Source organism: Meleagris gallopavo, chromosome 10, assembly GCF_000146605.3.
Source record: "Meleagris gallopavo isolate NT-WF06-2002-E0010 breed Aviagen turkey brand Nicholas breeding stock chromosome 10, Turkey_5.1, whole genome shotgun sequence".
In the NCBI taxonomy this organism is placed as follows: domain Eukaryota; kingdom Metazoa; phylum Chordata; class Aves; order Galliformes; family Phasianidae; genus Meleagris; species Meleagris gallopavo.
The window spans coordinates 13,746,703-13,773,091 of NC_015020.2; the positions used below are offsets into that span (position 1 = coordinate 13,746,703).

At 49.8% G+C, this 26,389-nt stretch overlaps 2 protein-coding genes across 3 annotated transcripts; one reads left to right on the top strand and one right to left on the bottom strand.

Moving 5' to 3' along the window:
- ZBTB37 (zinc finger and BTB domain containing 37) lies at positions 1-16,457 on the top strand. Of its 2 annotated transcripts, none has more exons than XM_010715819.3 (4): positions 1-1,856; positions 3,381-4,333; positions 5,742-5,841; positions 8,240-16,457. In XM_010715819.3, the coding sequence occupies exons 2-4, from the start codon at positions 3,411-3,413 to the stop codon at positions 8,726-8,728; spliced, it is 1,512 nt and encodes a 503-aa protein (XP_010714121.1). In that variant the 5' UTR covers positions 1-1,856; positions 3,381-3,410; the 3' UTR covers positions 8,729-16,457. The 2 variants fall into 2 exon arrangements, with proteins under 2 accessions (XP_010714121.1, XP_010714120.1); XM_010715818.3 differs by having other exon boundaries at positions 2-1,856; positions 3,384-4,333.
- Positions 16,458-19,460: 3,003 nt separating this feature from the next.
- On the bottom strand, positions 19,461-25,313 carry SERPINC1 (serpin family C member 1). Its single transcript, XM_010715820.3, has 7 exons — positions 25,186-25,313; positions 22,525-22,903; positions 21,252-21,467; positions 20,841-20,978; positions 20,358-20,751; positions 19,992-20,056; positions 19,461-19,765 (listed from the first exon to the last, which is right to left on the bottom strand). Exons 2-7 carry the CDS (start codon positions 22,897-22,899, stop codon positions 19,592-19,594), a joined length of 1,362 nt encoding a protein of 453 aa, XP_010714122.1. The 5' UTR covers positions 22,900-22,903; positions 25,186-25,313; the 3' UTR covers positions 19,461-19,591.
- Between the last annotated feature and the right edge of the window lie 1,076 nt (positions 25,314-26,389).

Below are 26,389 nucleotides of genomic sequence, written 5' to 3' on the forward strand. Positions count from 1 at the left end.
TCCCTGTGCCGAGGTGCGATGCGCTGCTGCTCGCCTCCGGGTTCGTGTCAGCGGGCTTGTGCTCTCTGTAGCTGTGAGGGCTAAAAATTAACCGTAATTGCCTCATTCGTGGAGAGAAGGCCTTGAGTCATCGCTCGTTAGCGATTTGGTGAGGAAGAAAACGAGCTTTGTGCAGCTCGCTCGTGGCTGAGGAAAGCAGCATCCCGGGAGGTGGCCGTGGAGGGGCTGGAGGAGCGCGGAGATGTGGCACTGAGGGACGGGGGGTGGGCTGTGGTTGGACTTGGTGAGCTCAGAGGTCTTTCCCGGCCTTCGTGATCCTGTGATCTCTCCTCACAGTTCACGGTGGGTTTTGAAAGGTTTTTATTCAAGTCCCATCTTGATTTGAAAGCAGTCGGCTTGGCCGGTGACAGCACATCTCCTCAACCCCAAGGCGCAGCTCTTCTCAAATCATCTCTGCTGCCGCTGTGCGCAGCGCCCAAATTTCCTGACAAGGGAGATGTTGGTCTCCCAAGTTTGACATTTTCCATCCAGCGCCCAAACGTGACTGTTCTGCCCACTGATACACCCAGCCTGACCTCCACCCAGAGCCCTGAGTGCTGGCGGGGGTTCCTGCTGCACTCCGTGGTGGCTGTCACCCACCTCACAGGGGGGAAGAGACGTTTTCTGAGATAAGCCCAAGTCACAGCTGCTGATGCTTTAAATTGTATTAAAAATAGATAAGCGTCTTCAGCACGCTCTCTGCAAAGAGCAGCGCTCAGCAGGAGATCCCACTTATCCTCCAGGTGAGGAGCGTGCAGTGCGGTGCCAGGAAACACAAAGGCTGAGGCTGCCGTGTAAGCTCGTTATCCTCTGCCTCCGTGGTCAGCGTCCAGTCTTCTGAGCAGAGAGATTACGCCTCACCAGCATCTAATTCAGACTGCCCCCTAAACATGTCACAAATCGCTGCTCCCTGGGTACGGAGACAGCAACGTGTCCCTGCTGTGGGAGCAAGCGCACAAGCGGTGTTTGGGGCTCCCCGGGGAGCAGCTGACTTCTGACCCCGGCCATACACAGCCCCCATCAGCAGGCAGCGTCTGACTTTTCTTTTTATTTTTCTTTCTGCGCTTTCCAAGCTGATTTCCTGAGAACTCGTGGGATTCCCCCGTGTGCTGGGCCTGCCCACGGCCCTGCAGGCCTGACTGGGCCCACGCGTCCCAGCCCTGCACTCCCCGTGTAGTGTGTGCCAGCCAAGGTCCTACAAGAGTCTGTTTGCCTTGATTAAGAGAATGCTTTGGATTTCATCGCTCTAGAAACCGGTGGCTGGGAAGATTATGCGATTACAGGGCCCCGGTCCTGTAAACATTTGCACATACTTGACGTGATTTCAGCTGTGTGTTTCTAATGGTATAAGTGAAACGGCTGATGTGAGTAAGGCCCTGCGCATTTAAATGCCTGCAGGGTTGGGGCCGGAGATACCGGCTACATACGAGAGGAAATGACTTGACTTGGATTATCTGCACTTCCATTTTTCTATTTTAATGACTGTCCACGCAATACAAACACGGAGCAGGCGGTGGGGAAAGATCAGTGTGATAAGACTCAGTATTTCCTTGGCTCTGCGGTTTGGGGTGGGACGTCATGTATTAGTTAGCTAATACTGCAGCTGTATCCTCCAACACAACACGACGACAAAACCTGACATCCTTGATTCTGTTAGGGACAGCCCTATTCTTCTATGCTACCTTTGTTCTTCTTTTTCCTTCTAAAGGCAAAGGGGGCAAAAAGTTTTGAGACGTTACAACCTCAGCATAAAAAAGGAAAACACCAGCACACCAGCCCCATTTCCTCCCCGGTGCATGTTACCATTAACGTTACAGGTAAGACAGTGGATTTGCTTCTTCACCACCTTTTGTGCATTTGAAGTTCTGCTCTTAACTCTGTGTTGAGCTGGACCTGTGTGCTACAGTTACTTCTTCATTTCGCGTGGGTTCTGTTGCTTTCCTCCAAACGTAGCGAAGGGGAGAAGAAGCCTTCAGATGTGGCATTGTTAAGCTGCACCTTGGGAAGCTTTATGCAACTCTGATCTCATCTGCCCTGTAGATACACAGCCGTCCTGCCGTGTAGCAATCCCTTTGCACAACCCCAGAAGATTGACAGGCTGTTCTGCAGCTTCAGGTTTAGTAACATATTTTGCCAAGTTTGCACAAAGTCTGTTTTGGCATATGAACATGCACTATCCTGCATGAAAGAAAAAATCCCGTTGAAGCTCTAGAGCCCTGTCCTTCAAAGGCACGTATGCTTAAGTTTAAGCATGTGCTAGTGCCTTTGATTGGGAGATTTCTCAGAGTAGGCACTATCAGCCTCGATATTCCTGGACTGCCTGAAATTGTTTTGATATCTGCAGCACTCTGCCTAATTGACGCGCAGATGCCATCCGGCTTGGAAGCTGCTCGTGCCAAAAGTGGTCTTTAATGAAGATATTTATTTTCCTTTTTTTCTTTCTTTCTTTTTTTTTTTTTTGTGAGTTTACGTCTAATTTTGGACCATTCTGAATTTTTACCATATATGGTCAGGGCTCCTTTTCAAACTTTGCCAAAATGAAATGTGATGATTTATAAAAAAAAAAAAAAGCAAAACAAAACCAAAAACCTAAGAGAGCCAGTTTGCTAATCCCCATTGTTCAGGAGTCGTATTTTGCTGTATGCAATATCTAACTACACAAATGTTAGCTTCTTTTTTTTCACAGAGTCACTTGTGCTTGGTGGACGGTCTGATCGGTTGCAGTTCAGAGTTGGATGCTGTTCTTTTTCTCCCCTGGCCTGTTGTGTATTTTTTGCCCTCTGTTGGAAACGCTACAGATGACAGATATTTTGGGTTTAATGACATGATTAAGATGCCTTCAGTTCAAATACGTGCCGGTCAGCTTTTGAAAAGTCTCTGTGGAGAGAGATTCTCTCTCCTTCCTGATCCTGTCCTGTAAAGGACAATTATTGTAACAATATTGCTCTCCCCTATCAACGTGCTTTGAAGGTAGAAGTGCTAAGTATTTTAATCCATTATGCAATCATTAACTATTTTTAGAACCTGAACCATTTTTTTATGTTCTTTTTACAATGCAAATGTGCTTTTATTGAGGCTCACAGAACGAACTGTTTAGAGCACTTGAGCCGCAGGGAACAGGAATGAGGATCTGTCAGGGACTGTTTTAACATAACGTTTGTAAAAGGTGGTGTACAGAACATAAAGATCAGAGAACTGCTGCGAGCCACTTGTAAATTAAATGCTGGAAAAGCTCTCTAAAACCTGCAATATTTCAAGCTGAATGAAAGGAGATGAAAGACGTTCTAAATGCAAATGGTAGCCCAGCTCCGTTAACGATGACATTTTTCTTTCTTTGCCAGTAGGGCCGTACACCTGCAACTCAGACAGCCATGGAGAAGAGTGGGAACATTCAGCTGGAGATTCCTGACTTCAGTAACTCTGTCCTGAGCCACCTGAATCAGCTGCGCATGCAGGGTCGTCTGTGTGACATCGTGGTCAACGTGCAGGGGCAAGCTTTCCGCGCTCACAAGGTGGTGCTGGCTGCCAGCTCGCCCTACTTCCGTGACCACATGTCCTTGAACGAAATGAGCACGGTTTCCATTTCTGTCATCAAGAACCCGTCTGTTTTTGAGCAGCTCCTTTCTTTTTGCTACACCGGTCGGATATGTCTGCAGCTGGCTGACATCATAAGTTACCTAACGGCTGCCAGTTTCTTGCAGATGCAGCACATCATAGACAAATGCACGCAGATTCTCGAGGGAATTCATTTCAAAATCAACGTGGCGGAGGTGGAAGCAGAATTGAGCCAGACCAGGACGAAACATCAGGAGAGACCCCCGGAGTCACACCGGGTGACGCCAAATCTGAACCGTTCCATGAGCCCCCGTCACAACACCCTGAAAGGGAGCCGCCTGGGCCAGGTTAGCACAGTGCTGGACATTCGGGAGCTCAGCCCACCGGCAGAATCCACCAGCCCTCAGATAATCGAGCAGAGCTCGGACGTGGAAAGCAGGGAACCCATCCTGCGGATTAACAGAGCGGGACAGTGGTATGTTGAGACAGGAGTGGGAGACCGCGGGGGACGGAACGACGATGACGTCCGGGTGCTGGGAGGAGTGCGCATTAAAACGGAGAACCTGGAGGAGTGGCTGGGGACAGAGAATCAGCCGTCAGGAGAAGATGGCAGCAGTGCTGAGGAGGTCACTGCTATGGTCATTGACACCACGGGCCATGGATCAATAAGCCAAGAGACTTACACATTAGGGTCCTCCGGGGCCAAAGTGGTGAGGCCGACCAGCAGTGAGATTGACAGGTGAGTTTTCTTGAGCTTATTTACTGACCTTGGCCGTATGAAGAGGTTGAGCAAGATTTTCACTTGTCTGGATTGTTCCATTTTGAATATCTGCCCCTAATATTTCATGTGGCCATCTTAAGCAAAAGAGCTGATGGAATTTTTCTATTGTGTTAGAGAGTGTATGGTTTTGGTTATAATGTTTTGGCTGGATCGTGATCAGACCAGGTTCTCCATGTGCAAGCTGACTTGGGAACTCGAGTTTTAACACTTAGAGATGTATAGATTGGAATCTCGATGTCTCAGTGTTCCAACTGTGGTGGGATTTTTGTCTAAAAGAGACGTTGCAGTTCAACCTCAGCAGATGGAATCGATGAGGTTGTATGCAGTATGTTACACAAAGTGCCATTGTAACAATGCCTTCTGACCTGGGAACTGGTGGGTTGCTCTGCTTTAGGGACAAGCTGGTCACCAGCTATAGGTCTAGAGGAAATTTTCTTCCTGGTGGCCCAAGATAGCAGCGGATCTTGGGTTTACCTCTTCTGAAGCTACCAAAGTGGGGACCCTTTTGGCCTCCACTGTTGTTCTGATTATGTAAAAGAGCAAAAAGCCTTTATTGGTAATAGGTAGTGAGATACCCTGTGTTTTGTTTCTCCATCCATCTGCTTCCCCTGAGCTCCAACATTTGTTTTCTTGCCCTTAGCTCAGACCAAACAATGGAGCTGATAAAGGGTGGATTGTTTGTATCTGTGAGGTTATGGATTTGTGGGAGATTTCCCTTCACATCTCCCTCTGTTCTATTCCATCTCAATCCCTCTGGTCCCACGGGGCAACAGCTACCCAGAAACAGTGGATGTTCCATCACTTTAATAAATCAGTCTGTGGGAATGGTTTTGAGCTGGCCTATGGGAAGGAAGCCTTTCCTAGCTTGTTACGTCTTTTCCATGGGTCATCTAGCCCTGAGCATCTCTTTTTTTGCACTGCATTCCACATTTGCTGTTTCCTACCTGGAACCCACCTCATCACTGCTGTGATGTGTCTCAGTGTCACTCTCGTGAGGGGGAGGAGGATGAGGGTGGTACGTGAGGGACGCCCTTGGAGAAATGCTTTCTTCTCCCATAGAGTTCCTGAGTTCACCGGGCCCATATCAATTTATTTGCTTGCAGTAGCGACCAAAAACTCTCTGTTACTGAACTGGAAGCCAAATGACTCAGTTTTATTTTTCAGATGTTAAGACTGAAACTACAGACCACTATGACTTGGTTTTTCCTTTATACTTGTGCTGTTCCGCATTCCGCCTCCTGTGTGTTAGCTGGTGAGGACGAAGAGATGTTACCCAGGTGCCTCTATTGCTCACCCATTGTTCTACACACCACAGTGACCTGATGCCCATTAAAAACTCCACTTACGCTCTTCCCCCACCCCACAGATTTAGCCCTTCTGGCAGCATGGTTGCAGTGACTGAGCGGTACAGATCAAAAAGCGAGTCTCCCGGGCGGATGGATGAGCCCAAGCAGCCCAGTTCCCAGGTAAGCAGTTCTAGAAGTTTGCAAGTAAACATTGTCATTGAAGGTTAAGGGGACTATGTTGTGGTGTAATATGTAACGTTTTGCATTTACAAGCAATACTGCTTGAGAAGCAAGAACCGTTTCCTGTGGCAAAGGGTTTAGTTGTGCACACTCGGATCGCATGCCATCAGTATATGATTTAAAACCGATTGTCTGTTATTTGGGATTTCATCCAGATAGCTGGAAAACATGAGGAGTTTCTCTTGTTGTCTGAGGGCATAAGTGCCAACCCTCATTCTGGGCAGGCCACCAGCTCCTGCGGAGAAACTTTGTTCACCTGCAGAGCTGTATCTGCTAAAGTGCTGACAGCAAATGCCTGAGCTGAAGGAGGAGGTAGTAGCTGGCTTCTGCAGAAGGGCTGAGGGGTGACAACATCTGAGCTTTTTCCTGTTAGTATCAAAATCATCCCCAAAAGCCCTCCCAGTGCTACACCAGTAAAGCTTTTGGGGGGAGTGTCAGGTGGCTGCAGGTTTACCCTGTGGGTTTGTACTGTTTTGTCCTTTGTCTAGTTTCTTTCTTGCATACAGTCAGTGTTGCAGTGACACTGTAGTGCAAGTGCATCACCCAGCACTGTGTAGTATGACTCTCGTGTTCCTGACACATGAGCAGCGTGTCAGTTTGTAATCAAGTGACTTTGCTGGAAGCAGGTGAGAAGTTAGCAGGCTGCTCTGACCTTGAGTGAGAACGAGTGAAGAGAGGAATAAAAATCACAATTTCTGTCTGCTAACTTCCTAATACCCTTCCAAAAAAACAGATGATACCTTTTTGTTCCTATTTTGCTGAAGGTTTGTTTTGCGTCCTCAGAATTCATCTAGAAAATTTCAGGTCAAACTAACCCTCCAGGGCAAATGCGACATAAAAAGCAATTTTAGCTCCAAGTGTGGAAAAGCTGCCATTATTTCTTTGTAGTGAGATGGCCTCAAACTTAGAACCGTAGGCTTCAGCGTATGCAGGGCAGTATTATCACCTTTCACTCTTCTGGTGTTCCTGTGCTGGTGTTATAAATAGTTTGCCTTTAATCCCTGCCTGGTAGCAGAGTGCAAGCAAAGTACCATAGCGTGATGCATCTCCTTTAATTCCCTGCAGCTTGCCACTGCTTGAACAGCCTATTTCAGAGGCACCTGTCATGGTTATGCTGCTGCTTGCACGTGCCCAGCCCTAGCAGCCAGATAAGAGCTTCTCCTGTGCTTATGCTGCTTGCTTGTCTGTGTTTGGCATCATCAGGAACTGCCACAGGCATGGGATGCAAACGCTGCATCCTGCAACACAGAGGCATTCAGGGGCCATCTGCCCGCATTCATTCTGGATGTGATAGCTCTGGAAAGTTCCAGAAAGCAGTGCAGCCCTTGGCTGTTTGTCTTTCTGGCTTCAGAAGGCAGCCTGCTGCCCTGGCTGTGTGTCTTGGACCAGGCATCTCAGCTCTCTGTGCTGTGGCTTCCCCTGCCACGACACGGAGGTAGATAGATTGGATAAGAATTTAGGCAAACATCATTCATGGTAAAATGAAGCCTGAATGACACCTGAATTTATAACACCTGTGAAATGACACCTAAAGATTTTCAGATGTGATTTGGAGTTTACTCCACCTTGGTTTTACTGTAAGCTGGCTTTTAAAAAAAAAAAAAAAAAGCAATTGAATAAGTAAAATAGGGCACAGTGAAACTGACCCAAATTTAAGGGGAAAAAAAATAAAAAAAAAACCATGAATTGACCTATTTGATCCACAACTCCATCAGTGGCAGAGCGCCCTTCTGACAAAGGCAGTATTTTCTTCCCCAGACCTAGTGAGTGGCTTGGCAGAAGGGGCATGGAGCAGAGGTTTCTAATTGATTGCTCATTTGTTTCCAGCCCCAAGGCTCCTGTTAAGCACTTAAATGTGTGCTTGAGGTTGAAGACATTAGTGCTGTTGATTTCTAGGCTTGGCACATGCTTCAATGCTTGACTGGACTGGGGCTTAGAGGAAGAAGCAGCAGATCTTCTCTTCTTTTTTTAATCAAGCTGCCTGTTTGTATAATCAGTGAATATACAGATATCATAATTATGAAATAAACAAGAGAGTTTGGCTAAGCAGGTTATTATACCAAAAAGAGAATAGATAGAGTGCTTACCCTTACCCTGGGCTCGCTGTAAAACTCCAAAGGAGGGATCTCCAGAAAGAGATCCTTCCCCACTGGCAGTCCGTCTTAAATGGGTCTAGGAGAGGTGCAGCCAGGCTCCACCCCTTCCAGCATCACAGCTGAATTGCCTTCACCTGTGCTCCCATGGCTGATTCATTGGTGGCCTCAGGTTCAGAGGTTCAGGCCGTGATTCAGCAGTTCCCATACACTGTTTTTCTAAATCTGTGTTGTTTCCTGGGCAGGGGGAGGAATCTGCCATGATCGGAGTGAGCGGTTACGTGGAATATCTCCGGGAGCAGGAAGTGTCAGAGCGCTGGTTCCGGTACAACCCACGGCTCACCTGCATTTACTGTGCCAAATCCTTCAACCAGAAGGGCAGCCTGGACCGGCACATGCGTCTGCACATGGGCATCACACCTTTTGTCTGCCGCATGTGCGGGAAGAAGTACACCCGCAAGGATCAGCTGGAGTATCACATCCGCAAGCACACGGGCAACAAGCCTTTTCATTGCCACGTCTGCGGCAAGAGCTTCCCTTTCCAGGCCATCCTCAACCAGCACTTTCGCAAGAACCACCCGGGCTGTGTGCCTCTGGAGGGGCCTCACAGCATTTCCCCCGAGACCACGGTCACGTCCCGGGGGCAGGCGGAGGAGGAGTCCCCCCCGCAGGAGGAAGCTGTCGCTGTGGGGGAGACGGCACAGGGATCTGTGTCCACTACTGGGCCGGATTGAAGCGCGGCTGTGGAGTCTGGGGAGAAAGGACCGTCTTCCCACTCGGGCTCTGGAGTCAGCACCAACCTCACAGGCTGGTACTGTAATTAGTGCAATGCCACCACCGGACAGAAAGAAGCTCCCAAGATGTTGCCAAAACAGAAAAATCTCTCTCTCTCTCTCTCTCTTTCTCTCACACACACCACCCACACACACACACACACACACTTAGAGTGTTAAACGTTTTTCCCCTGTATTCCTCCTGGGGAGAAAGAAGACAACTGTGTCAATCATCTTCTTATTCAGGGATCGACAGGATTTTAAATTTTTGTAATGTTTAATAGTGATCCAGGACAACAGTCACTTTTATTTCTCAGCAGCATCGTGGCCCAGCAGGTGAGCCAGGCTGCTCCTCGCCATAGCCAACGGCGAGGGGAGAGCAGGGCGAGGGGCAGTCGCCCTTCTCCCTTTCCCAGGTAGCTGCCACGTTAAAGAAATCAGACTGTCCTGGTGGAACCTGCCTTGCCTCACTGTATTTATCCCTGTCTTATTTTTGGTGTGTCTCTTTTTACATTTCTACTCCAACTATTATTTTAGGGCTTTTGGCTTGCCCGTCCCAGGTGCGTGGCCTCCAGCCCCTTGTTAAGAGAGGGCACGGCCGTAAAGCAGTATTCGTTCTAGAGGTCAGCAAAATTGGAAGCGCTTCGGCTACTGGAAGTGAGATTTAGCAGCTGTGAGGTCTGCATTACTCTTAGTTTGTTGGAAGAAGGTTTGGAGGGGTCTTTTGGGGAGAGGCGTCTTTTGATCAGGACAGGTCAGGGCGCTCTGACTTCAGACCGGTGCACTGCCGTGCTTTGGCTGTCGCCAGGCTTTGCCAGGCTTTAGGAAGAGGTTTGTGGACTGGCTGAGCAGAGGAGTTAGAGGCTGGCTACCAAAGTCGTCCTTCACCCCAGCTCTCCCTTGACACGCACTTGATATTTTATAACAGCAATATGGTTTACTGAGATACTATAATCCCAGCCAAGCAATCATGGGTGGTTGCTTTTAAACTTGTTTCTACAAACTAATTTGATAAGTTTTTTATCGACGAAACGCAAAAAGAAAACCTTACTTTTTTTCCTTCTAAGGGTTTGGGAATCTTCATGGTTCCTAGAGCAATCGCAACTCTGTTCCCTTGCATGGACTTCAAGTTCTAAGCAGTTCTGATGTTTAGAGCAAGTTTAGCAAACCCAGAGAGACACGCCTGCATTGCGTATTGTAGGTGTTTGCACGTGCTTACGTGTTTCATAAATGGAAAAGCATGGGACAGGTAGAGAAGTGCAAATATCTGACATCTTTTGAAGAAGTCTTCTTTTTAAAAATATGCAATACTTTTAGATTTTTCTTTGGTTCCGGTGCCGAATTGTTCACGATGGAGGGGGAAATGAGCGACATGTTGCGCAGATTGGGTTTGGAAGAGGACGTTTGTTTGAAGGGATTCTCTGGAGGATGTTTAATGTGTATAATAAGGAAGGATGAGGTTCTGATCCTTAAGATGATGGGAGGAACAATGAGACATTGAAAAAGTAACATTCCATCCTGCTTTCACAAAGGAAGCCGGGCAAGCGGTTACAGCGTGGGCTTGGCAGGCGGCAGGCTTCCTAAGTGAAACTGCAGCTTGTCCTGCCGTCCTGCTGTCTGACTGCACCCTGGTGGGCACGGGAAACACCCCCTGCCCTGCTCTCCCCAGTCCAGATTGGGACTCGTGATCATTTTCCTACCTCCTTAAAGGCAAGAGTTTGGGGAAGAGGGAAGTACTCTTACCTCGCTTCTGCTTTGTGCAGGTGAGAGGTCTCACTGTTCCTCCCACGTCTCTCAGAAGGCAGAAGTGGCTCTAATGAATGCTTTTTTGCGTGCGGGGGAGGGAAGGGCTTGGTGTTCATCAGCACTCCTAGGGATGTGCTCCTCAGAGGAACCTCGTCCAGTGTTCCGAGCAGGGAGCCTGCAGAGTACAAGTTCACTGAGCATTTTGGACAGGAAAACTGATATCTCGCCTCCATTTTCCTTCCTCTCCTTCTTCCTCTCTTGTCAAGTGCATCATCACGTGGGGAATGACTCTCTGAGCAGCCACCCCATTCAGTTTCCTATCAGAGGTCAAGCAGTACGGTCGCCGGAGAGCAGTGACAACAGATGAGAGCTCAGAGGGTGGCTGAGGCAGGTTGTGTTGCAATCGAGGTGTGGGAGGAGTGGAGATATGCAGAGTATGCTGCTTTAGTCATAGCTTTTGAAGTTACCAAAAATCATTAAGAAAAAAAGTTACAAACTTTGAAATGCTATCCTGTTCACACTAGAGAGCGTCAGAAGTTACTTTAGTTGCTTAAAAGATTTTTAAGTGTTTTAAAATAGAACTTTTAAAAGAATACTACCAAACTATAAAAACATAAAATTATTTATATACATATATTATATATAAATATAGTGGGAAAGTTTCCCTGCTAAGCTTGCTGTGAAGAGAGGGGTGAAGGTGCAGTAACTGCTATACAAGCAGCATTGGTCTGAACAGGTGGCAACCAATCCGTCAGTGCGTAGCGATGGAGATGAGCTGGTGAATGCCTTACTTGTATGGCATAGCTGTGAGTTTCTCAAGCAGATTTTTGGGCTTTTTTTTTTACTGTATTGATACTGTGAATGGAGGAGCATCCAACAGCCCAGGGTGGAATCCTGTTGGGCTGATTCGCTACTTCTGATTGGCCTGGTGAAAATCATTACCTTGTTCCTTCATATTGTTCTAGGCTAGTCTGAAAACAAAGCTTGTGAAAGGTCTTTATTTTTTCCTCTGGGTTTTTGTTTTTTGTTTCGTTTTGTTTTGTTTTGTTTTAGTGCCGAGGTTGCCACTGTATAAATGATCATTTCTGATTGCATGCAAAAGAGCCAATATTCTTGCCCAGGCCTCACCGAGGTGAAGTTTATAGCTTGTAGCTAGAGTCAGTATAAGGTATGGTAGTGGGAATCATTTTAATATTATTTCTGTACATTTAGTGGACGTGTATATGTACGTATGTGTGGAAATCGTGGTGCCTCTGACATTTTCTCGAGCAGTGCTGAAAGCAGTCGAGGCCCATCTGCACCAGGAGAGGGAATCGGTTCGGAGGGAATTGTTCACCTAACTTTTCTTTTGGCCATTGATTCCTCAGTGCAGACAGGGCTGCGATTGGAGAGTGAAGGGTTGGAGGTCGCGTGCAGTGTGGCCAAACCCGGGCTGAGCTCCCCAGCTTGGCAGAGCTGCTCGGTGTGGTGCCGGCGTCCTTGGTTGCGCCGAGCTCTTTGCGGTCGCACCGAAGCTGTGGAGGCACGGACGCCGGCCTTCCGAGTACGAATGCTTCTGTGACGGGTTGAGGCACAGCTTTGCGTTTCCACGTCTAGCTGCAGCTTTTTCCCCTTTGCCAAAACTGTGATTTCAACTGTGATTCAAGGAGGATGTGAAGCGAAGTGTCGTCGTGATACCTCTGTAACTTAACATTTCTGCCAGCTTCGGTTGGGGCTCACTCACCCGTTTGTTTGCTTGCCTCAGGAGGCAGGGGGGACGTCCTCTATTTCTGCAGGCTTCTGTGTCAGAGGGAGAACACATTTCTTAGCTCTTTTAGTTTCTTTTAGTTTCTTTGCCATGGCAAAGAAACCTTCCTCATGCCAAGTGTAACGCTTCTCTCCAGCAGCCTGCAGAAAGCCCTGGGTGACAGCAGAGCGAAGCGCTTGGACGGTCCCCGCTGCCGCCAGCTTCCCTGTGAATAGCTGTGAAAATAATGAGAATTGTGTCAGTACTGTGCTGCTGCTTTGAGAAAAGCCGAGCCTTCCTCTGGGGAGGAATGGCTGGGAGAGAGACGAGCGAAATGTCTTGCTGTTCTCCTGCAGCAGGAGCTTGGGACAGCAAGCTGGGTTGCTTCGTTCCAGCAGCTGGCGAGGGATGAGCAAAGAGGGCTCATGAAATGGGAATTCATCACAGCAGGGTGACAGCACGCTTAGAGACACAGAATGAGAGCCAGTGCTGGGGCAGGTCGGTGGGGCAGGCCCCAGCTCTCATCCTGCACTGAGCTGTAACCACAGCCAGAAATTTGGGGTCTTCCGTGGAGCTGTTACTGCTCTGAAATGATCTGAGGAGTCCTGCCATCTCTCGCCAGCCGCCTCGGTTTTGTTGCTGAAAAGCTCTCTTCTGTGAAATATAGGGAAAATCAGAGGGTGTAGGAGTGCCTGAACTGCAGTGATTGGAGGAGAGGAAGGCCTGGCAGCATCTTATTTCTGAGCGTAGGATTGATTGGGTTAGTTTCATTGTGCAAATTGTGAGCGCTGCCATTGCAAGGATGGAGGCTGTGATGGAAGCAGGGCTGGGCTGCGTGCTGGTCCCAAACAGGTACTGGAGGTCTTCCTGCTGATCTGAAGGTACCAGAGCTCTGTCTGCTGGGGAACTGCCACGTGGTTCCTACCATTTCTTTGTGTCTGATCCGACCATAGCTTTTTTTTTAGGTTGAACTAAAAGATATCCAACTGTAATCTTCACTGACCTGTTTGACTTTTTATTCCTAGGGACTGTAGAAAATTCAGGTTTCATCTAACATTATCCTCATCCCAACTGTGAACACGTTACTACTGCTTCTTATAATTTATTACCTTTCCGTTCCTGAACGTCTGTGCGATCCGGCTGTTTACCAGTGCCACCTTCCAGTGCTCCATTAGTTTTCATGCACAGGGAATTGTTGCAATGGATAAGCTGACCATGCTAGTTGGAAGAGTAGAAGCCTTTGCAGAGTGACTTTTGCTTCCTCTAGCTGTCATTAGGGAATGCACACACACATACTGTATATACATATATATGTATACATATATAAAGTGTTTCAATATAAGCTCATTTAGCATTATTCTTATTTAATTTATATTTTAATCCAGTTGTAAACCAAAGTATTACAGCTTATGAAATGATGTGTCTTGGTAAAGGAGGAACCATTTGAGGTGGGAGTTCCAAAAGATCTGTATTGACAAAAATACGGATACAAGTAAGGTGTAAGAGTTTGCTCTGGTGAATCTTAGGGATGTGGAACCTTGGGCAGGTTTAAGATTTGCTGGATAAGGTTTGATTGAGGGGAGGCAGTGTGAGTTACTGTTTAATGCTCTGTTTTTTTTCTCACCCAGTCTGACTTGGTGTTGGAGGAGCCGCTTCAGGAACTGGCAGCTGGCACTTCAGCTACCTTTGCTGGACGAAGCAGGACTTCCCTGCAGGGGAACTGAGGCGTGGGTTTGCTGCCCTCCCTTCTTGTTGCAGGACTGGGAGGAGTTTTTGTTGAGACAGGCTGTCTCCCTGCTGGCCGTGGCTCTGCCTCCATCCTCCCCCAGCCTGCTGTTCCTGGCTGCGGTGGGTCAGGGCTGGGAGGTTTGCACTGAGGTGGAGGGGAGCTGCAGCCAGGCGCAGTGCTGCAGGGCTCTGGCTGACATGTGCTGTCACAGCAATTACAGCCATCCCTGATGGTCTTCAGGGCCTTCTGAAGGCCTCTGAACAGCCCTGAGGTACAGAGAAATGGTTTTGTTAAACAGAATCGAGGCTTAAAACTTGCCATGTTCTTCATGGCACTTAGCTGTTTCATGGAAAACAAGTGTGTTCTGGCAAGCCCAGAAATAAAAAGAGGGAAGGCAGCAAATCAGAATGTAGTCTGGCACAACCAGGAGCAAGAGAAGGGCCACACAGAGCTGCCAGTGTGTTCAGTGGCCAATGTAGTGCCGTAGCAGACAGGCACTCGCTGCTGACTGATGTTGAGAGGCGCGTTTGTTTTTCAGTAACCTCTATGGAGGGGCACATTCTGCTGTCACCGATGGAAGTAGGGTCAGAGATAAGATCTTGCTAATCGTTCTGCACGGGACAGTAATTGCCTATCCAAGGAAGGCACAAATGCTGCAGCCAGCTCTACCACAAAGTTTCCTGCCGGCTTGGCAGCGGCCGTGCCTCCTCTCAGAGCCTCTTTTTGTAGCAGGCTGCCCTGCGTCCCTGCACCGAGCAGCAATGAGCTGCTCGCCCGCTGCTGCTGATTGAATAGGTTCCCTTCATACTCTCCTGCAGGATTGGTGCGTGCTCACAGCTCGGGGTGTACACACAGTACCATTTTTAGCTCCTGAGTTCAGATCTGGCAAATATAAAAAGCCTGTAAGCTAATCTATGTCTGATTGCAGGTGCTGGGCACTGGGGCTGAGCGCAGGAGCCCCGCTGTGCCACGTTCCTTTTACGTGAACCCTGCAGTGAAGGACAGGGAGCAGAGAAGACAGAGCCGGGCACAACTCCGAGATGCACGGTGCAAGGAGCAGCAGCAGGCAGGAGCTAATACATGGGACGTGCAGGTTAGGTGTAATGGAGAAGCTTCTTCACCCTGAGCACAGCCAAACACTGAATAGCTTATCCACAGAGGCAGGGTGATCTCCCCCCTGCCTAAAGGTAGCCCTGCCCTGAGGTGGGAGCTGGGGGTCCCTGTCCCTGTGCTGTGCTACGTGAAGTGAGGGGCAGAGGCTCCAATCCTGCCCATGCATTACCATTGTATTTTCATTTGCCAGTGACAGACCTGTGACGTAGCATCTTGTCTGCAGCGATCTGTGGAGAGGCTGGCTGCTTAGCATGACTGACTGCAGCAGCCTGCGTTCCTTGGACTAAGCCAAGCTATATTTCTGTTAGACTTGTATTTTGTTTTGAAGAATTATCGTGTAACAATGGGCAGCTGTAACAGGCTGCCTAGTTCATATCAGTTAAGCTTTTTGAAACATATTCAGGTATCATTTAAGTACTGCTGTGTAACTCCTCGTTTAACCTGACATACTCTGAGTTAATCGTGTTTCTGCAGTTGTCTATGTCAGTACTTTAAAACAAATCAGTGTATTGTTTTTTGCAGACTGTCAGTTATGTTAAGCTTCCAACTTTACGTAGGTTTTGTACTTAACCCCCCTCAGTTTTACAGTTAAACGTCTTCATTATTTTTATTATTAATTGAGTGAATCTTATTTATTTAAACCTTCCTGTTACATTTGCAGTCAGACCCAGTACCATTGGCCACGGCCCATGAAACTGTGAAACTAATTGTAAAGTAAAAATGAAGCTAGATTGGTGAATTACTCATGGTTATAAAATACAGTGAGTAGCCAGCATCAGAATAGGAATAAAACTGCTGGGGCTGGAGGAGGAATCATGAAACTACAGCTGCTCTGTGGGAACATCACCTGGAGATGTTTCTGCACCAGTTCCCCATTAGGCCAAGTTCAGGAGCTGTCTTGAGACAGAGAGTTTTGTCTGGGGTCTGCGTGCTAGTCGGTGTGCTGCAGGCATTGGTTTGGTATGGGTGCTCTGTGATGCCATTTCCTTAGTGCTAACACATCTGAGGAAACTCTGGATTACTGTGAAGCTTCTATTTAATGCTCCATTGTATGGGAGTTGGTATCTGAACAACCGTTGGTTTGACAGAGGTGAGGGCTGAGACAGCAACTGTGTGACACTAACAAAACGGGATGGTGCAATTCTCTGAAGGACAGCTCTGGTTTTGGCCCAGCGTGTGCTTGGGGAGCAGTGGAGCTGCTGTCCATTCGGCCCCTGGCATAAGGCAAACGCCTGTTGGCTCCCCGAATTTTGCGCCTGGGGAAGAAGCTCTGTTGGCAAAGAGCAAGTGCCAGAGAGATATTTGAAAGTGCAAGGGAATGCTGTCATTAGATAACACACGCTTCTTGTGTATGTAGAACTGCTGCTGGTTAGGATGAGCTGAGGAGCAAGAGGGGATCCTCTGTGATGGTAACCGAGGATGAGAACCACGCACAGCTCCATGCTCCTGCGGTCACTTCTCCACCGCCTGTAACACGAGGTGAAGCCCTGTTGTTGCCCAAGGTGCTCTCTGCCTCCACCTTCCCCCAGCATCACCCCCCTCTTTCCTGTACAACACTGTGAATGACACCAGTCACTCTTTTAATGCTCACATCCAGCTTGCTGAGAGCACAAAGTGCTGCCCTACGCGGTGACGCTGGGGGAGATGGGGCTGAGGGCTCTGTCTGCACACAGGGACAGCTGCAGCTCTGTGCAGAGGCGTTGGCACACAGTTAACGACGTAAGCAGCTTTGTGTAGCAATTTGCTAATCACGCCTGATTTCCTAATGAACTAAACTGACAATCAATTTCTAAAATATAAGAGCTTCTTAGAGGGAATAGTCAAGGATGTCTTCACCAGGAAGGTTTAACTGGGATAACTTTATAAAGAGCAGAGGAGCTTTTCCATTCTGTTTCTGGGCAACCACTCCAGAAAGTGTGTTGCATTAAGCAGCAGAGTCCCAGGACAGTAACTACCTCTCTCTCTCACGGAGTGCTGAGGTTGCCACGCTATGTGCTGTCAGCAAAATGTTCACTTCAGATTTGTTTTCCTTACCTCCACGTGGCAGCAGCACAGGGCAGCTCTAGAGCAGGGAAATGGCACTGGGGAGCACCCTGCAGTGCCAGCAGCTCTTTATGAGCCCTGTGGGTCTGTGTGTCCCAGCGAGGCTCCCAGGGCTATGTGCTCTGCACTGGGAGGGAGGGAGGGCGTAAGGGTGAGGGGGACCCACCTCCCTCCCACCCCAAGGGAGCAGGCAGCAGCAAAAAGCAATAAACTTCAATAACAATAACACTTTTATAAGTCGGTCATTACTCAGCAGATGTGACTCCCTGCTTTTATGTCTTGTACAAACGTACAGGGAGCAGATCTGGCATGTGAAAAGGTGCCATTTTTTTTTTTAATTTTTTATTTTTAATTAAACTAAACAAACTCTTCCTACAATATATTCTAAATTAAGTCGTTCCTTAAGTTAAAAAAAGAAAAAAAAAGAAAAAGAAAAAGAAAAACCCTTTACTGAAGAAATGCACTTTAACTGGTAGGTGAGCACGGCTGCTGTTGAGGCGGCCGTCCCGGCGGAGGCTCGCTGTCAGCCAGAGCCCAGGGAGCAGCACTGCCCAACGCACGGTGCCCGCGTGCCCGTGCACTACTGCAGCTCTACCTCCCACTGCGTGCCCCTGGGCCTGTGCTGCTGCAGGAGTCCCACCCGAAGGCAACAACAGGATGGGGCCTGTTGCAATCCGGTTGTAAATCGGTCAGAAAAACAAAACCCGCCACCACCTTTGCCTGTAGGGAGAATTTAACCCATTTACAGTAGGTCAGACGGTACCCCCGGGTCCAGCGCAGCACAGGGCTGAGCTAAGGTGAGGCTGTTCCTGGGGGTGTGAGGTTTTTCATATTGTGGCTATGGAGCCCTCAGCAGTTGAGTATTTAAAAATAATAATAGTCCAAGTTCACGTGTCCCCTGTTGATTCCGCTCAGAGCTGGTTTGCAGAGTAAGCATTTGTAAGAGAAATTGTGCTGTCACCATCGACTCTTGGCTTATAACTCAAACGCGTAGGACACGCGTCCTCACCCTCAAGACTTATTCTCACACTTAAGAAAATTTCCTGCTGTACTAATTATTGTTTATTTTTAATTTTATTCTTGGTTGCAATGAAAAAAAGATAAAAAAGAAGTCTGTACTCACACTCAGTCTGCAGTAGGTTGCAGCGTGGTCCTGCTGTTCTCAGCGATCCCACCAGCCGTCCCCGTGCTGCTCCGTGCCCCGTGGGATGGGCAGTGGCTGCAGTGTGAGCAGCAGAGCTGTGGCAGGGGCACAAGGCCGAGGCGGAGGGGTTGTGCAGTTGTACAATTGCATTTCAGCAGTTTAGCAAATAAGCGCTCTCGTCGGACAGCTTTAAGAACAATGTGAATGAAAAAATCTAGCGACTTGGGTAGGAATCTTTGAAAATTCTAGCAATGTATACTTGAACTTCTGTTTGTATCAAAAACAAATTGCATTTTTCTTCTTTCTTTTAACACGGTGTAAAAGAACATTATGCATGTGAGTGGTTTGAGAATTAAATGGTTTAATACTCAGCTCCGTGCCTGTCTCTTGTAGCTGACTGTTCCTGGCTAGCGGTGTTTCCTCCCAGCCAGGCCGGGCACCTGCACACCGTGGGTGGCTGCGATGGAGGTGAGCCTGCCCAGCTTTCCCAGCTGCTTCCTTTCTCATCATCTTCAACATCCACAGTCTGAGAAATACTAGAAAGGCCACACAGATGCCCTACCAAATCCAGAACAAATGGCAGCCCAGGGACTGCCCCCCACTGTGGTGTCAGCAGCAGCTCTTCTGGAACTTGCACCAACAGCAGGACAAGACTGCGTTTTTTCACTGCCTTTGTTATTTTAAACTCTGGCCGTAAATGCAGATTTCTCAGAGCTCGTTTAAAGTTCACTACTCAGACAAACAGCCTGAACAGCCATGGTGAGGCTTTCACTAGTTCAGCACTTGGGCACAGCAGGGCTGCTGGAAGCAGAGCTCCGGTGCTTGGCAGCTCATCCACCCACCAGCTGTACGCTGCAGAGCTGCAGAAGATGGCCCTGGCCCAGCACTGGTTGCTTGGCTGCTGCTGCTGCTGCAACTAAGGAGTGTGGGAAAAGGCATGTTCATCGAGAAAGGGAAGTTTAAGCCTGGGAAGTGACTTAGTGAAAAGCGTCCATTCAGAGATGTGTTTATTCCATACAGATCTATAGGCTTTAACATACTGGGGGATCAGAGTTACAGTTCGATGCCTGAGAGGGAGGAGGGGTTGGATGCAAGAATGCCAGTGATACTGGTCTGGCTGCCATGAGAATACCAGTGCCAGGGAAAAAAAATTAATAAATCAGCTTCCTTTGAATGACGGTTGGAGCAGAAGAAGGACGGCCCCTCCCTGCAGCTGGCACCAAACAGTAATACAGCCACCCCAGCACAACCTGGGCTGCATGGCAGTGCCCTACCACCCCTTTCCCAGGGGCAGGGAGGGGAGAGGTGAGGCTCGGACAGCCTTTAGGAGCAAGGGTCAGATATTCTGCCCATGAATATTATGGTGTTGAGGGCGGCTTCCCGTATGAAGAGCAAGAAGGGCCTGTTGGCCTCAAAGATAACTCTGTTCATGGGGAAGGAACGGCCAGAGATAAGAACAGATGTCGCTGCTGACGCCTCACTGCCTTCTTCATTCACCTACCAACCAGAAGAGGAGGAGGAATTAAAACACAGGCGTTATGCAGCATTTAGAGGGCTCTCCCTCCCTCCCCACCGATTTGAAGCACGAGGATGCACTGTGCTTCAGTGTCTCCTTGTGGGGACAACCTGTGTTAGAGCCACAGTCTTTTACATTTTTCCTTTTATGCTTCATGCTTTTAAAAAATAAAGAGCAAAACACATCCTGGGACAGAATGAAGCTTACCTCAAGGAAGGCTTTGTGGAAAGCCTCAGATACATACAGGTCCGTACGGCTCTCTGCAACTATACCTGAAACCCAGAACAACAAAACAAGGAAATCAAAACCATATTTTGAGACAGGAGCTCAAGATGCAAAACAATCCCTCCCTTCACGGACAGCATTCAGACCCAGCAGGCACATCTGCCCTAAAACGAGGATATCCTCCACCAACTGCAGTGGACTGCTCAACTCCCGCGCCCTCAGAGCTTAAGCAGGGCTGTGTGCCCACAGTAAGGGCTGAGTGCCAAGTCCCTCAGTGGTGCAGCATCACTTAAACGTGCTCAGTGTTCTTTTCCTCACAGGTAGGTTGCCCCCATCTCCACACCTCACCTGGCAGCTTGGCGTTTTCTGGACTGAAAAGATCTTCCAGCCCCATTTTTCTCAGCTTCTCCTTGACACTGAAGCTGTCCTCGATGCGGAAGCGTGGCAGGGAGACAGTAAGGGAGACCTCCGTCATAGAGTTGATCCAGTCCTGCAGCTTGTCTGATGTCAGCTCTTGCTCCACCTCCACCAGCGGCGTGCCAGCTTTGGGCAGGACCAGCACCATGGTGATGTCGTCCCCTTTGTAAGGCAGCTCCAGCACCTGGACTTTGTCCTCCTGGATGAACGCATGGCGGAACCTGGACTCCTGGTACATGATGGGGACCTTGCAGATCTCACCGTTGGCTTTGTGAAATAAATCCAATCTCGTGTTTGGAGCTGGGAACTGCGACTTCCAGTGCCCCTGACAGGGAGATGATGAGGGCAAAAACAAACATGAGCAACATCGCTGCCCCTGAGAAAATGGCTGCTCTCCAGCTTTGTTAGCCGTACCTTAAAATAAATGGTGTTGACCAGGACCAAGACAGTGAGCTCATCGATACCTTTTTCTGGGATCACTTCTGTAATGCGCCTCTCCGTCTTATTGGCTACCCACTCATTTATGATCTGCCTGGAAAGCTCTGGCTTCTCCTGAAGGATGAGACCAAAATAGCTTAAGTCAAGGGTTATAAAGACCTCCGAAGGGAGGACACCGCACTGCGCCGTTTAGAAAGGAGAAGCTGGGAAGTGACTGTGGTTACAGAGCTGGGACAGGAGGAGCTGCATCCCGTGCTCCTGTCTGTCTTCACCAGTGTTCCCTGTGCTGAGCGTGGCACTCCCTGCAGCAGGGGATGGGGATGCAGCAAAAGCAGGGCAGGCAGGAAAAAACAAACAAACTAGGAATCTCAAGCAGTTCAAACTCACTTTGAAGTTCAACGGCCAGAGTTTGGCTCCGTAAACTATTTCACTAATGTTCTGGTAAGTCTCATTGAAGACCAAGGATTTCTCTCCGAAGAGACGGTTTGCTGATATTAGCTCGGATGACTTGTTGGCTTTCTTGTAAAGACGGCAGTTGAGCTTGGCAAAGAAGAAGTGGACTTGGTCAGATGTCTTCTCTGAAATAGTGTCAAACTGGAAGACCTGGAGGGGCCAAAGAGCAAGAAGGAATCCATCAGCAAGCTCCTGTGCTCCCAAAGCAAGTGGTGATGAAGCTCTTGCCCTCCGCTCATCCCCTAAGGCACAGCCTTAGAATAACAGAACCACAGAATATCCCAAGTTGGAAGGGACTCAAAAGGACCATTGGGACCAACTCCTGGCTCCACACAGGACCACCCAAAACTCAGACCCTGTGTCCAAGAGCATTGTCCAGACGCTTCTTGAACTCCGGCAGCTCAGAACTGTGCCCACTGCCTTGGGGAGGCTGTTCCAGTGCCAACCACGCACTGGTGCAGAACCTACTCCTGATATGCAACCTGACCCTTTCCTGAATCAACAGCACCCTGGCCTTTCCCCAGCGAGAGCCCCGCACCAGGTGGGCATGGAACTGATGGGGCCAGATGCAGCTCTTGGGTCAGTGCAGGCCATGGGAGGACTTGTAGGGTTTGCTCTAATCCTGTGAGAATGCCAAAGGCTGCTCCTTCCCAGGAGTAACTCTCATGGTCTGTTGAGTAATTCTGGTACTCGTTATCTGTTTTCAAGTATGTGGCTATTGCTTTGAGGGTAGATTGCAGCAGCACAGTGATTTTTTTCTATTCTGTTCCTAGCTGTCAGCTGGAAGGATAGCTCCAATTTGTCAGCTCCTATCCAGCTTAAGGCTTCAGGCACAGAAAATCCCATAGCACATTGCTCATTATCTGTGGCACCACTTCCTATGAGAGGCAAAAGTGGGTGTTACCAGCCCTTCTGTAGGGAAAAGGAGAGTGTTAGGAGCACGGCCCAGGGAGAGAAGGGTTCCTGTCTCACAGCAGAGGCTGCCCACAGTGGAAGGCATGCCTCAAGGTTTTGGTGACCCCTTGCAGAGCCAGGACCCAAATGAGCTGAGGCCTAAGCAGCCTCCTGTGTCCCACCCGAGGGCTGTTTAAATAAAAGCATTCTCTCTCATGCCAGCTGCCCTAACCAGGCAGCTCCCAGCAGCCAACTCCACAGCCTTCCAGGCCCCAGTAGCAGCTACAGGGAAGGCTGAGGAAATGCCACCGACCTCCATGAGCTGCTGCAGGGTGTCACCGCACGCCCCGAGCTTGGTCATGGCAAAGGCTGTGGAAATGCTGAGAGGAGACAGGAAGATGTTCTCCTCGTTGTCCTTGGAGTCGGCCAGGTGCTTGTAAAAGACGACGGCGAAGCGCGAGTTGGCTCTGGACAGCTCCCAGACACGGGGGTTGGTGAACTCCGGGATCCTGCCCTTCCCCGGCTCCAGCACCTCGCTTTCCTGGGGCTTCTTCTCAGGGTTGCGGTAGATGCAGATGGGATTCACTGGGATGTCGCGGGGCTTCGCAGTGCAAATGTCTTCCACGGCATAGCGTACAGGGGCAGCCATGCCCCAGAGGCCGAAGAGACACACCATGAAGAGATGCATTGTCCTGGAAGCAGAGAGTTTGCTGAGTGTGTGCCAGCATGCCCAGGGAGCCCCCAGTGCCCCCAGCCCAGCCAGCACTGGGGCATCGGGACCCTCATGGTCCTCTCCCATCACCCTTCTGTAGTGCAGCTGTGGGACGGACCGGGACAGCCCCAGCAGGGCAGCACACCCTGCTTTTAGGAATAGCACAATGAAAACAGTGCTTTCCTACAGCCACGGGTGCCCTTTTTTAAAGCAGCCCTAACAAGCTGGTGCAAAAACACACAGACCAAAGCTCTTGTCGCTCTGTGGGGAAGTTGTCAAAGTCCGCTCTGCACTGCATTCACATTTTTGCTTTGTACAGACCCTGCCCTGCTCCCTCCTGGGGAAGAGCTCCGTGCCCCAAGCTCAGTAGAGGAGCGCCCTCAGACACAGTGCTTTGGATGGTTTCCTTCCCTTTTTCCTGGGGAAACCTCCTTCTCCAGCTCTGTTTCCTTCCTTCCCCCGAGTCCTTCTGCCCTTTCAATTTCCAGCTGTGCTTTCAGGCCCGCCTCAGCCTTGCGCTGTTCTAATTACAGCAGGAAGCTCAAGCAGGGGATACACATCCCGCCAGCCCAACAGCACATTACTGGGCATCCTAGGGCTGATAAACGCTGCAGCCTAGAGATGTCCTCTGTGTAACTCCCGATGGGTTTGCTCATGTTCCCATGGCTCCTCTGGGGGCAGGGATGAGGAAAGACACCGTGTGCCCACCACTGCAGTCACCTCGTGCTGCCCCATCAGTGGCAAAACTGAAGGTTTCTTTTAATGACCGCAGGAGCTGCCAGCACCCAGCAGGGCAGCACAGGGTGATGCGGGGGAGCTCTGGGCTCTTTCACAACTCCCTGCCCATGTTCTTGTGCAATGGCTGGATGGTCTGCCAACCCAGATCAGTCTGTGACTTCATCTGGGCTGCAGCTCTTCCATGAAAGCAGAAATTACCTCATTTGGCACTGGGGTTGTACCGAGCCTTGGGGGCCCTCTCCAGCACACTGTTAGTGCAGCAGCAAGCACTGCAAGAGGACGTGCACAACAAGATGCTCTTGCTCAGAACACGGCCACTCTGAGTGGTAAAAGCAAACATACTGTTGCAAGAATATGAAGGACAGATGCATGGAACAGCTGCAGCAGCACAAAACGCAAAGCCTGAAAGTTCTGGGAATCAAATAGACTGACCCTGCAAGCACCACAGTGGGCAGGAGGAAGGGAAGCACTCGGGCAGTCGGGAGCACTGCAGGAAGTGCCACCGTCCCCTACTTCCAGCTCCTGTAGGGGAGGGAGCTCAGCCCCATACCACTGCACTGCATGCCCTGCGGTTGGTGCTGAGCATCCCACAGCCTGTCCTGGCTTTAGGTTCCATCTGTTTGGAGGGGATGTGAGATTTACACTCTTAGCCTCTTCAATCTGATGCATCAGCTCCTTGGGCCAACCCAGCCCCCCAGCATACCCAGTGCACACACACACACAGCAGGAGGGGAACACAAGACCCACAGGGCTGCGTGCCGTACTGCTGGCTGGGAGCTGCCCTGCTCCCCCAGCAGCTCCTCGGGCCTCCCTTTCATACTGTCCACACTCCACGCATCAGCTGGAGGGAGTCCAAAAGTATTACAGCAAATGGCTGCCTGGGAAGGGTTACTGGCAAGGAAGAGCACACAAAGGGGGAAGGGCTTGGCCGTCCTGCTTCAGTCACCTCTGTGAGAAGCACAGAAAACCAAGGAACAAGTTGCTGATTCAGCTAAAAACCAGAGGGCTCTGTGCAAATCTGGGGACCCCCAATCCCAGAGCCAGGCTGCAGCCAGCACAGCCCACGTGTCCCCCCCAGCACTGTGTTCATCCCGCAACAAACGCTGCACTCACCCCCGCTACCTGCCGCCGCAGTCCTGCAGCACTCCTCTGAGCCCAGCAGCCCAATCTGATTAGAGATCAAAAGAAAACCCTTCCCTACAGCTTCCCTCCCCCAGACCAGTGCAGAGCAGACCGGCGCTGCTCCTACACAGCCGGGCTGGGGTTGGTGCTCACCCAGGACAAGCCAGCCTGCAAAGTGCTCGCCACAGCATGAAGCAGTGCCAAAAAGAAGTAAGATGAAGCACAGTCCATCAGTGAGCTGGGCACAAATTGCTCCTCGATGGGAACTGTGATGTTCTAAGCTCCCCATGCCCTGAGCAGAAGCCCCACGTCCAGAGCAGCAGCAGCCTGAGTTCCTTCAATAGGCAAACGGAGCTGTGATTTGGTTAAAAACGAAGCATTAGCAGAAGTGGTTTCTCTTACCCGGCCTGGTGCCTCCAGCCTCCTGTGTTCTGGATGTAAATGCAGATCCCCAGGAGGACAGGCAGTGCTCAAGCCCTAGGCTCCCAGAGCAGCTCCACACTGGGCTCCAGCAGCGGGTAGGATGGGGGCAGGATGCTGGGGCCAAAGGCTGATGACCGCTGCAGAAGGTTAAACAAAGAGCAGGAAAACAAAAAAGCAATGTTTGGCTTGAAAGAGGTTTTAAAGTTCAATCTGACAAGGGAAAGTTTGACCACCTACCCCTTACAAACGCTAGGTGCCTTCCTTTCTTGACAATAAAAAAATTAACTGCTCGTGAAAAAGTTTTCAGGAGGTCACTAAATCCCAGCCCCTGAGGTGTCTGTGAACCTCACTCTGGTACCTCATCGCTCAGCAAAATGCAGCTCTCAGAAGCAGCTCTTGTGTTCCTGGGCTGCAGAGGAGGGCCTGCAAAGCAAGGCTGTGTTACAGCCCAGAGCCATAAGCACCACCTGAAAACGGGCTGTGCCCAACACGTCAGTTCTTGCTCTCACCCATCCTACAGCAGCGCTGTCTTTGTCCAAAGTGAGCACAGAAGCCACACGGTGCCCTCTGAGCAGCACCCAGCAACTCAAGGCGAGCAGTGCACTGCAGGAAGGGCTCAGCTGTGCTGCTCACAGTGCTCCCAGCAGCGCTGGTGAAACCACCGAGGTGAGATCCGCTCACAGCCCCAGAGCCTTCAGAAGGCATCAGCTGTTCTCTGCTCCCAGCACAGCAGTGTGCTGCACCCAAGCAGGAGCTCTTCATCCAGTGCTGAGGAGTAGTAGCTCTATGCCACGTGAAACAGGAGCAGGCACCCACTGTGTTCTGCACATCCCACACAGCTCAAGCTATGGGAATGAAGTCTCACCAGTGTGATGAGGCACAGCAGCACTGCAGCTATGCACTCACTGCAAACCAAGGCAGAATGTCTAAAACAGAGCGTGGGAACAACTCCTTTATGATGGTGGCCTATTAGCGGCGAGGCTAATTGCAGAATGCAAGAAGATGGCAAGCTGGGGGCTCCCTCTAAGTATTTATTCCCAAACCCAGCGTAGGGCTGAAGGGATCCATCAGCTGCCCAAACCATCCCCCACAGGGGAGCTGATAAATACCTGTCTTGAGTGCAGTAGGTAAGTGGCAATTTATTGCGGGTTCAGCTCAAACCAACAGCTCAGCACTGATGGCT